This window comes from Schistocerca gregaria, chromosome 3 (assembly GCF_023897955.1).
Source record: "Schistocerca gregaria isolate iqSchGreg1 chromosome 3, iqSchGreg1.2, whole genome shotgun sequence".
In the NCBI taxonomy this organism is placed as follows: Eukaryota; Metazoa; Arthropoda; class Insecta; order Orthoptera; family Acrididae; genus Schistocerca; species Schistocerca gregaria.
Window position 1 is genome coordinate 861604988 of NC_064922.1, and position 13032 is coordinate 861618019.

The following is a 13032-nucleotide window of genomic DNA, read 5'->3' on the forward strand; positions in this document are numbered from 1 at the left end:
TTAACACCATCTGTTAGAAGCGTAAAGAATTATTTGCACAAATACTGGCATTTTCCTGAATGAAGAAACTTGTAAACATTGATGATGATTATGTTATCGTGATTAACTCTTTCAGAAGATTAACCCTTGAGCGGGCACACCTATGTATAAAGTGCGCCAACCAAAAATAAAATGATTTTGTGTAGTTCCATTTTTGTTTCACAACTGCAAACCTATACCTATTCCTTCAGTATTGCTTCAGGTAACACAGGGATAAATTGTGTTGTCGTATGTCCAAGTGAGCAGCAGCAATACAAAATACAAAGAAAGCTAGGCGAGAAAAAATTGAGCCCAGTTATGAACTGGCAACATAATCCCACATTGAGGTAGTTGTCTATGAGATAATTAGTGATCGAATAAGTAGCTAACTGAGATCTGATGCAAATGCACTGCTTAATGGTTCGAAAGCATCATTACTGTCTCTTAACACATATCCTTAACAGAGAGTTATAGTGAAAATTTATTTCATTATTGTTTAATAAAACAGTAGTTTAGCTCATATTATGTAAGTTTATTTTCTCCATATTTAAATAAACTAAGATTAAATTGTGATTTTGATCATACATGACTTACCTTGGTAACATAAGGAAACCTATTCTTTTCATGTGTACAAAGCGCGCCAAGCGCCCACTCGCATTACAAAAAACAGTGCAACCACTCGAGGGTTAATAATGCAGAAACCGTCAATATGTAGTAACATCAAATGCAGCATGTATAACACATTAATGTAGTTGTATGGGGGCTGCTCTCACTAGGCAGAGACTATTTTTGTAAGAGGTTTGAGTACAGCTATTGTCTGTGACAGCTGGTGGTTTGTGGTGTGCTTAGAATATAGCAGCAGCAGCACATGTTTGTGATGATAATGGAATACACAAGCGAAATTTGACTGGAACATAGCTATATACTGGAATATTAGAAGAAAAGGAAAATATATGGAATCATTAATGTTACACTTCCATAAAATAATACGTGAAGGCCATGAAGGTCATTGCCACTATAACATGACCACAATGGAATTAAAAATATTTTTATTATCAATGTAGGCACTACCATTCATTAAAACCAGTAAAATGGATCCGTGTGTTACTTGACTACTTAATAACTCACTTTTGATATTTTTGACTCACTTTCATAAAACATTTGGCACTTTATCAAAAAATGATACTGTTTTGTCATTGCAGTAAATTGATGGAGTCAAAACTACTCATTTTTCCTTGTACAAATATTTATCTTTTTTAATTGGTAATTAGTAGCTAAATTGTCTAACTATTATTTGTATTAATATTGCAAGTTACTGTGTAATCCAAAGCAACATAAGCAATACTGTTTGGAGATTTTCAGCAACACTCCAAAGCTGTCAAACTTTTATTTATTATTGATTTCAAAATTGTCGGTAGATGCACAAGAAACAGTACTTTTGTGTGTTCTTGAAATTTCGTTATGGCATGACTTTGGATAATCTAATGCCACCGTCACATTTTTCCATAATTTGGTACTACTAAATTATAAAATCCTAACAGTTCTGTTATACAGTCCAGAGTGATACAGGGGTGACAAAGAGAGGACTTCTTTATAGTTTATCCTTGGGTGTGGTGGGACAACTGGGGTTGTGTGATGATTTGACGCGGGAAATCTGTCTGTGGACTACGCTGGGGAGTACTGCTTGTCTGTGAAGGCTGTAACATTACAGGACATATTGGGACATATTGAAGTATTCGATACTGTAGACTTTTAGGGGATGTCGATACAGATATGCAAAATGTAAAGGGAAACTTTGGTGATGTTTAAATATTGTACTGTGTCAATATTAGGACATTTTGCACAGAAAGAACAAAAATAGAATTAATGTAAATATATATTAGTGTTAGTAACCTATTTTCATTCAATTTTGTAATTATATTTCATTTTGTAAAAGAAAGACTCACTGTTTGCTGTAGCTCTGATTAATTGTATAAATTATCAGTTTTGAGCTAAATTATTTTGTATAATATGGACAAGATACTTTTAAAAACTCACCAGCTAAAGAGAAAGTCTGTAAATGAACGTTTAATGCACACTTCTGGAACTTTCTATGGAGAAATTCTATATTATGATCGCAAAAATACGAAAACTTGTGAAAAATGTTTCATAACCTAATTTCAAAAGACGATTTGTATCAAGAAATATTGCTAAAAAGATTTATTTACGTTTTGAAACACGTTGTTGAGTCTGTGAAGTCTGTCAGTTCTGTTTGTAAATAAACGTCTGTAATGAAGAATTACTTGTTGTCGTCAATATGAACTCAAGACCTTTTGCACGAAGCAGACACCTCCTAATGCAACATTTTAATTTGGTGTTGAGGAGCTGAAATGTTATAATTTGGTTGAGGAAGCTGAGATGTTATAATTTGGTGGAGGAGCTGGGATGTTATAATTTGGTGGAGGAAGCAGAGGATATGACGACCACCCAGTGATTCTTCAAAATAAAATACGTCTCTTCTGGGATCACAAGAAGAAAATATGTCTGTTTTGGGACCACAAGAAGAGGATATACGACGGACCAGTCATTCTTCAGAAGTAAATACGTCGATTCTGGGGTCACAAGAAGAGGAGTGAATCAACCGAGCGAAACCATCCTGGAATTGAAGAAATTTCGCAAAACACGGACACCAACGACCGCCGACGGACACTAAGATAAGTTCCTGCTTCCTAAAATAATGGAAAAAGACGCAGATTTCAGTATTGACAGCGGTGTAGCGAGTACACCTATTAGGGAAAGTGCTTCTGACAGTGTAGGAATGTTGGAAATGTTAAAACAAATGTTTTAAGAGTTAAACTCGAAGTTGGATAACACAAACTCGAAGATGGACGATTCTCGTGCCGAATTACGTCAACAAATTGAACAGACACAACAACAGATAGACAGGTCGATTTCGAAGGCTGTGTGTGATTTAAAATCAGAAATAAATTCAAATACAGAACAGATTGCTCACACTAATCAGGTTCTCGAAGAATGGCGAATTACTTTTGAGTCAAACCAAAAACAACTTAGTTGTCGTGTGGACACGGTTGAGAGCAAAATTTCCGTCCTTGAAACTGATTTAAGTAACGAAATTTCAAATAACCAGTCAAAACTTAAAAAAGTTGTTGATTTTGTAAATGAGGAAAATTCTCAATTGAGAAATGAATTTGACCAGACAAAACGATTTTTTGAAAGCGAAATTGAATCTTTCAAATCTGATTCTGACAAAAAGGTCACAGAAATTTGTAGTAGAGTAGGTAATGTCAACAAAACTGTAGACAGAAAATTTGTAGAAATACAAGAAACTATGTTGCAAAAAGGTTTTAGTAATAGTTGTAATGGGGTATGGGGAAATTTTCCCATTAAAACTTATCCCGGTGACAAGAATATACACCCAAAAGACTTCATGCAATTCTGCAAGGAGCAGTTCACGTCCATAATGACAGACAGAAACAGTTGCAAAAATTAGTGCATCTGGATAAGCCATTTGATGAGCTAACTCAAATTGATGCACTAAAACGGAGACTTCCGAAAAGAGTACAATGGGGTTTAGTATATGGTCCAGATGAGTCCATAGAACAATTTTTGAAATATATGGACAAACTTGATAGAGCCTTTGAACAAAACTACAGATTTAACGACTTTGTAGGTTCATCACACAGAGGGTGGGAACCGAACCGTGGAAATAATAACAATAATAGTGAACGAAGAAACTTTAACAACAACAGGGATAATTATAATAGCAATGACAGAAGAAATTTTGGTAGGAATGATCAGCACTTTAATTCAAACAGAGAATGGGAAAATCTAAACAGGCCCTGGGGTAATGACATGAGAAAAGGTAACCCGAGGCAGGGAAACGACAGACATAGGCCTTTAAACGACTAAATGCTCCACTGGGAGTCTGTCAGTTTGGGGCAAGGAATTTTCAAAATCAGGCTAATTTCACCCGGAACTGACAGCACTATAATCAGAGACCTAACCAGTATAGACAGTATGCTTATGATCGATCTGTAGATAGAGGTAATGAAAAAATTAAATTTGACAGGAAATTTTGGAATGTCATCAGGGAAAATACTAGAAATAACTGTAATAGGAACCAGGCTACCCATGATGAAGTAGGCTTAGAAGATGATATAATTGCAAATTTATATAATCAAGAAGAAGCACCTAATGCTGAAATGAAAGGTAAGGATAACTTTGATAATTTTGGATTGTACAAACTTATGTGTGGTGATGTTTTAGATGTAAGTTGTCATAATGATGTTCGTACTGAAGTTTCTGGAAAGTCTGATATTCATGTGGATGTGGTTGGTGAAGATGGTGTTGTGAGTAATGTTGGTGATACTAGTAGTGTTTGTAGTGTAAGCTCAGGCAATGATGATGATAATGTTGATGTTAAGGCTAATGGTGATTATGTACTAGAAGATTTTGATGGTGAATTGGATGGAATAGTTTATGTTGAAGTTAAGGAGGATGTTATAAGCAATTGTGTTGAGAATAGTTGTGCCAGGAACTCTAACTACATTCCACATGAGAATCAGATTGTGCCAGTTCAGCTTAGTAATACATCAGGAGACAGGGTTGATTGTGCTGATGCATCTGAGATTATTTTGAAATCTGTTTGGGACAAATTTAAAGATTACAGTGATGACAATGATGTTAAGATCAAATTAAGGGAAATTTGTGAACCAGTTTCTGCTTTTAAGCGTAATGAAATCATCAAACGGGGTACCAGTCAGGATGTGTGCGAGGTAAATAGTAATCCAGACATTCCAGTAAATTCCAGTAGACCTAGAAGTTTGAAGAAAGTATTGCCTAATAAAGAAAACTTAAAGATGGAACAGAGGTATGATGAGATAACAGAAGATCTTTTGTATGAAGAACAGGAAGAAAGGGAAAACACCACTATTGGTAGTCCATACATAAAAATTAAAGCTGCATGTTGGGAAGGGTATTGTTTGATTGACACAGGGAGTCCAATTAGTGCCATTTCAAGCAAATTAAGAGATATAATTAAGCATGATCCTGACTTTGTTGAATTACCAGTTGTTGGAATAAAAATTAGAGGCATTACCGGCAAACTGAGCAAAATTGTTAATAGACAGGTGTTGTTGTCCTTCAGTATAAATGATGTACAGTTTACTCAAGGATGTCTTGTAATAAGTGACCTAAATGAGAATGTACTGTTGGGTATGGACCGGATATTAAAAGCTAATGCAGCATTTGATTGGGAAAAGAGTTTGTTTACCTTTATTGATCCTAAGACGAGAGTATGTTCCAGTACTGACATGTCGATTCAAAACTGTGCTGATAAGGGAATTGAAATTAGGGACGTTAAATTTTCTAAAGACAGTGGTTATTGTGTAGAGGAAATTACTGATGATTATGATGATGGAGAATATGGGGATATAGTTCAAGAAAAATTACAGGAATCAGATGATTTGAACCAAGAACAGAAGGTAGAGTTAGAAAGATTATTGTGGAATTACTGTGATGTTTTTGATGATAGACCTGGCAGAGTAAAGAATTATCAATGTAAACTCAGATTAAAACCAAATGAGCCATTCTTTATAAAACCTTATAGTGTACCCATTGCAAAGAGAAAAGATGTAGAAAAGGAACTTCAAAAGATGGAAGAGTGGGGCATCATTGAGAGAAGTAAGAGCCAATACAATAATCCTTTGGTAGTGGTTGCAAAACGTGATGGCAGTGTCAGGCTTGTACTAGATTCAAGACACCTAAATAAGTATCTGGAAAGAGAGACCGATCATCCCGAGAATATAGACGAATTACTTCATAAATTTGAAAGAATGAAATACATGACCAGTTTAGATCTCACATCAGGATTTCACCAAGTAGAATTAGAAAATGATTCCAGAAAGTATACTGCCTTTTTGTATGGGGGAAGATGTTACCAGTATTGTGTGGTACCATTTGGGCTGAATGTCTCAGTAGCCGAATTCATTAGAGCACTTGACTGTTTTGGGAAAAGATCTTTTATCAAAATTAACTGTGTATGTAGATGACATTTTGATCACTGGAGAAACTTGGGAAGAACATGTTAATACTTTGAGGGATGCTAGGTTTTGAGCAGTTAGATGGTCAGCAAGAGAAGAAATTCTTTCATTGGGAGCACAAAAACCAGCAACAACAGGGTGTGTAGGATTGCATGGATTTTGGGGAGCATTTAGGAGGTCGGTGTACAGGTTGTTGTTGAGGTGAAGAGGGAGACAGACTTGGGGAAGAGTTTCTGTGAAGAGCATATGGATTTCAGTAGAGATTGGAGTTTATGCTGGACTGCCAGGATGGTACCAGTCTGGGAGAGCTCTTACGTGAAGGAGTCAGACAGCTGGTGGATGCCTCCCATCAGTATACCTTCCCTTCCCTTTCAAGGGAAGGTATACAAACAAATCTGCCGCACAACAATGGACATCCACATGACACACTCATATGCCAACCTGTTTATCAACCATATATAGCAAACCTTCCTACCCTCCCAATCTTCAGTCTGGTTCATGTTCACTCATGAGATCTTCAAGATCTGGCCTCCAGGCCAAGACACCCTATCCACATTCCTTCACAACCTCAACACCTCTTTCATCCACTTCACCTGGTCTTCCTCAACCCAGTGTGCCACCTTCCTGGATGCTGACTCCACCTCTCTGATGCCTCTGTCCATCTACATCTACACGATTACTCTGCAATTCACATTTAAGCGCTTGGCAGAGGGTTCATCGAACCACAATCATACTATCTCTCTACCATTCCACTCCCGAACAGCGTGCGGGAAAAACAAACAACTAAACCTTTCTGTTCGAGCTCTGATTTCTGTTATTTTATTTTGATAATCATTCCTACCTATGTAGGTTGGGCTCAACAAAATATTTTCGCATTCGGAAGAGAAAGTTGGTGACTGAAATTTCGTAAATAGATCTCACCACGACGAAAAAGTCTTTCGTTTAATGACTTCCATCCCAACTTGCGTATCATATCTGCCACACTTTCCCCCCTATTACGCGATAATACAAAATGAGCTGCCCTTTTTTGCACCCTTTCAATGTCCTCCGTCAGTCCCACCTGGTAAGGATCCCACACTGCGCAGCAATATTCTAACAGAGGACGAACGAGTGTAGTGTAAGCTGTCTCTTTAGTGGACTTGTTGCATCTTCTAAGTGTTTTGCAAATGAAATGCAACCTTTGGCGCACCTTCCCACAATATTATCTATGTGGTCTTTCCAACTGAAGTTGTTCGTAATTTTAACACCGAGGTACTTAGTTGAATTGACAGCCTTGAGAATTGTACTATTTATCGAGTAATCGAATTCAAACGGATTTCTTTTGGAACTCATGTGGATCACCTCACACTTTTCGTTATTTAGCGTCAACTGCCACCTGCCACACCATACAGCAATCTTTTCTAAATCGCTTTGCAACTGATACTGGTCTTTGGATGACCGTACTAGATGGTAAATTACACCATCATCTGCGAACAACCTAAGAGAACTGCTCAGATTGTCACCCAGGTCATTTATATAGATCAGGAACAGCAGAGGTCCCAGGATGCTTCCCTGGGGAACACCTGATATCACTTCAGTTTTACTCGATGATTTGCTGTCTATTACTACGAACTGCGACCTTCCTGACAGGAAATCACGAATCCAGTCGCACAACTGAGACAATACCCCATAGGCCCACAGCTTGATTAGAAGTTGCTTGTGAGGAACGGTGTCAAAAGCTTTTCGGAAATCTAGAAATACGGAATCAACTTGAGATCCTCTGTCGATAGCGGCCATTATTTTGTGCGAATAAAGAGCTAGCTGCGTTGCACAAGAACGATGTTTTCTGAAACCATGCTGATTATGTATCAATAGATCATTCCCTTTGAGGTGATTCATAATGTTTGAATACAGTATATGCTCCAAAACCCTACTGCAAACCGACATCAATGATATAGGTCTGTAGTTCGATGGATTACTCCTACTACCCTTCTTAAACACTGGTGTGACCTGAGCAATTTTCCAATCTGTAGGTACAGATCTATCAGTGAGTGAGCGGTTGTATATGATTGCTAAGTAGGGAGCTATTGTATCAAGATAATCTGAAAGGACAATCTGTACCTGAAGACTTGCCTGTATCAAGCAATTTTAGTTGCTTCGCGACCCCTAAGGTATCTACTTCTAAGAAACTCATGCTAGCAGCTGTTAGTGTTTCAAATTCTGAAATATTCCGTTCGTCTTCCCTGGTAAAGGAATTTCGGAAAACTGCATTCAATAACTCCACTTTAGCGGCACAGTCGTCGGTAACAGTACCATCAGCACTGCGCAGCGAAGATATAGACTGCGTCTTGCCACTCGTGTACTTTTCATACGCCCAGAATTTCTTCGGATTTTCTACCAAATTTCGAGACAATGTTTCATTGTGGAACCTACTAAAGGCATCTCTCATTGAAGTCCATGCCAAATTTCGTGTGTCTATAAATTTTAGCCGATCTTCAGGATTTTGTGTTCTTCTGAACTTCACATGCTTTTTCCGTTGTCTCTGCAACAGCATTCGGACCTGTTTTGTGTACCATGGGGGATCAGTTCAATCTCTTACCAATTTATGAGGTATGAATCTCTCAATTGCTGTTGCTACTAAATCTTTGAATTTGAGCCACATCTCTTCTACATTTTCATAGTCAGTTCGGAAGGAATGGAGATTGTCTCTTAGGAAGGCTTCTAGTGACACATTATCCGCTTTTTTAAATAAAATTATTTTGTGTTTGTTTCTGGTGGATTTGGAAGAAACAGTATTGAGCCTAGCAACAACGACCTTGTGATCACTAATCTCTGTATCAGTCATGATGCTGTCTATTAGCTCTGGATTGTTTGTGGCTAAGAGGTCAAGTGTGTTTTCGCAACCATTTACAATTCGCGTGGGTTCATGGACTAACTGCTCGAAATAATTTTCGGAGAAAGCCCCATATGTCTGTTGACATTAAACCTTCTAACCACCAACAGTAACTGCATTCTGACACCTGCCATCCCTTCCACACCAAACATCTCACCCATGGATGACATGCTTCAGTGACGAGGTCTACCTTACCTTACCTTACCAAGGTCTTCACATAGAGGCAATAGCCCCCTTACTTGGTCCACTAATAAATATTCCTGTGCCATACTCTCACGCACCCAAAAATCCCCCCCCCCCCCCCCACACACACACACACACAAGAATCAGCAACAGAGCGCCCACCCCCCCCCCCTCCACCCCCCCTCCCAAAAATCACCCAGTATCACGGCACTGGAATGACTGAACCATATCCTTCACCAGAGCTTTGATTATCTCTTATCCTGAATTGAAATGAGGGACATCCTACCTAAGATCCTATCCACCCTTCCTAAACTGGCATTTGCGACAGAATACGAAACGATTGTACTGAACCAATGTACACCTCATGTAAGGTCTGTGAAAATAAGATAAGAATAATCAGGGCTTCTATGGGAGGGTGTAGGTAATCATTTTTCCTCCCTCCATTTGTGAGTGAACAGGAAATGGAATAAGTAGCAGTTATACAAGTTACCCTTCCTTATGTACCACATAGTACGTTGTGGAGTAAGCATGCAGGTGTAGCTGTTTTTGAACATCAATACAGGATCCACCCCTGGTGAATAATACCCAATATCAGTGACTAAATAGAGCATCATATAGTTATGTCAACAAAAATACTCAGTATTTGAAAATTCAATGGAAAAACAGGCAGCAGGAGAAAACAAATATAAAAGAGATATAAACGTGCAAGCCTTTGGATTCAGTGGCTGCATCTTCTGGCAGAAGGGATGAAATGAAAGGAAGAGGCAGGGAGGGAAAGGAGGTGTGAGGATTAGGAAATGGTGATACTTATGGAAAAGGCACATCACACAGTGAGATATGATGGTAAATTTTAAGTTACTGCTTAAGAACAGATGTGAAATACGAGTTTTATGGAGTTGCCCGACATATAACAGAACCTTCAAAGTGCATGTCATAAATGTGGCACACACATAAGTATATATAGATAACCAGATATCGTGCATTTGGACAATTGAAACACATGCAAGTTCTCTCCACCACACATGAAGTAGTACTAACTGCACAAATATTCTTACTCACTACAAGATGTAATGAACACAACTGTAGCAATCTGAAAATGGCATATTTCCCTGAAGCTGGTAATGGTGACCTAACAAATGCTTTCTGAAAGTACCTGTGGCTGCCTGCAGTCACTCTCAGCAATTTTTTATTGAATAGTGGCCCAAGGGAACAATAAAATGATGTAATGACACTGTTGCAGTTCTGCAAGATGTGCTGATAATACACTCCTGGAAATGGAAAATAGAACACATTGACACCGGTGTGTCAGACCCACCATACTTGCTCCGGACACTGCGAGAGGGCTGTACGAGCAATGATCACACGCACGACATAGCGGATACACCAGTAACCGCGGTGTTGGCCGTCGAATGGCGCTAGCTGCGCAGCATTTGTGCACCGCCGCCTTCAGTGTCAGCCAGTTTGCCGTGGCATACGGAGCTCCATCGCAGTCTTTAACACTGGTAGCATGCCGCGACAGCGTGGACGTGAACCGTATGTGCAGTAGACGGACTTGGAGCGAGGGCGTATAGTGGGCATGCGGGAGGCCGGGTGGACATACCGCCGAATTGCTCAACACGTGGGGCGTGAGGTCTCCACAGTACATCGATGTTGTCGCCAGTGGTCGGCGGAAGGTGCACGTGCCCGTCGACCCGGGACCGGACCGCAGCGACGCACGCCAAGACCGTAGGATCCTACGCAGTGCCGTAGGGGACCGCACCGCCACTTCCCACCAAATTAGGGACACTGTTGCTCCTGGGGTATCGGCGAGGACCATTCGCAACCGTCTCCATGAAGCTGGGCTAAGGTCCCACACACCGTTAGGCCGTCTTCCGCTCACGCCCCAACATCGTGCAGCCCGCCTCCAGTGGTATCGCGACAGGCGTAAATGGAGGGACGAATGGAGACGTGTCGTCTTCAGCGATGAGAGTCGCTTCTGCCTTGGTGCCAATGATGGTCGTATGCATGTTTGGCGCCGTGCAGGTGAGCGCCACAATCAGGACTGCATACGACCGAGGCACACAGGGCCAACACCCGGCATCATGGTGTGGGGAGTGATCTCCTACACTGGCCGTACACCTCTGGTGATCGTCGAGAGGACACTGAATAGTGCACGGTACATCCAAACCGTCATCGAACCCATCGTTCTACCATTCCTAGACCGGCAAGGGAACTTGCTGTTCCAACAGGACAATGCACGTCCGCATGTATCCCGTGCCACCCAACGTGCTCTAGAAGGTGTAAGTCAACTACCCTGGCCAGCAAGATCTCCGGATCTGTCCCCCATTGAGCATGTTTGGGACTGGATGAAGCGTCGTCTGACGCGGTCTGCACGTCCAGCACGAACGCTGGTGCAACTGAGGCGCCAGGTGGAAATGGCATCACAAGCCGTTCCACAGGACTACATCCAGCATCTCTACGATCGTCTCCATGGGAGAATAGCAGCCTGCATTGCTGCGAAAGGTGGATACACACTGTACTGGTGCCGACGTTGTGCATGCTCTGTTGCCTGTGTCTATGTGCCTGTGGTTCTGTCAGTGTGATCATGTGATGTATCTGACCCCAGGTATGTGTCAATAAAGTTTCCCCTTCCTGGGACAACGAATTCACGGTGTTCTTATTTCAATTTCCAGGAGTGTATTATACTTCCAAAAAACTGGTAGAATTTTATGTATCACATTATGTGGTATCATAAAATCTGCTTGTACAAAGGCAAGAAATATTTAAGTCCACTCATTAAGTTATTTTCATTAAATAAGATTAACAAAAGTTGTGCATACCATTTCAGTCATTTTGTTCTCATAGTTTTGCAGCATTGTGAGCAAAATCAAGTTACGGCCTGCATCAGCTCCATACTTCACGGGAAGGTGCGATACAGTCTCTGCACTTGCCATCTGCACTAAGTTCCGGGGACAGTAATCCAGCACAGTGTACGTCTCCTCACTGCAAAAGTAGTTGATAAAACATAGAAGTTTAAATGTTATTGCCTCCGCTAAACACAATTCAGAACATTTCATCTTTTTAATTTTGTCGATGACACAGTCAGTGTGCCATATGAAGGTAACTTTTCCTTTCTTTTGGAAAGTTTACTGAGGGAGATGGTGCAGTGGTAAATACACTGTACTCTTAATTGGAATTGGCAGCTCAAATATCCACCCAACCAACCAGAGTTAGGTTGTCTCTGATTCCCAACAAATGCAGTACCAGTTTCCCAATCCAGATGTTTGCTTTATCTCTAATTACCTAATAAAATTAGTACATTATTAATGTTACTTAGCCACATTAAAACAGCAGCTATTTGACGTACAAATAACAGAAAACTAGAAGTTAACATATAAGTGACAAATTTTTGGACTCCTGTTTAACAATTACTGCACACAACATTTTGACAGTGGCTGCCTTTTTATGAACAGTGTGCAGAAATGGTAAGTGACTCAACATTCTTTTCATATCAATTTCCTACCCTTAATTTTCTGTTTATCATTCACATTTGGTCCTAAGAAGGGAAAAAAGATTAGGGTTTAATATTCTGTCACTGAAAAGGTCATTACAGATGGAGCACAAGTTCAGTTTTGAGGAAAGAAATTGGCCCTGTCCTTTTTGAGGGAATCATGCTTGCTGTAGTGGTTTCCATAGGATCACTGAAGTGCTGTCGAGCTTGGCTAGCACTTGGATGGGTCACTGTCTGGGTCTTCCAAGTGCTGTTGGCAAGCAGGGTGCTCTCAGCCCTTGTGAGGCCAATTGAAAGGCTACTTGACTGAAAAGTAGCAACACCGTGACAGGAAACTGACAACAGCTGCGAGAGCAGTGTACTGACCACATATTCCTCCATTTCCACATCCAGTGGTGCCAACGGGCTGAGGATGACATGGCAGCTGA

The 13032-nt window shown here is 40.3% G+C and overlaps 1 protein-coding gene across 3 annotated transcripts in view; it reads right to left on the reverse strand.

The window, feature by feature from the left end:
• LOC126354875 (rho guanine nucleotide exchange factor 26-like) overlaps window positions 1-13032 on the reverse strand; it is a 444136-nt gene that overhangs the window by 22011 nt on the left and 409093 nt on the right. For all 3 annotated transcript variants that reach the window (XM_050004883.1, XM_050004882.1, XM_050004884.1), the window contains one exon: window positions 11934-12096. In XM_050004883.1, the coding sequence (XP_049860840.1) occupies window positions 11934-12096 (163 nt within the window). The remainder of the gene's footprint in view (window positions 1-11933; window positions 12097-13032) is intronic.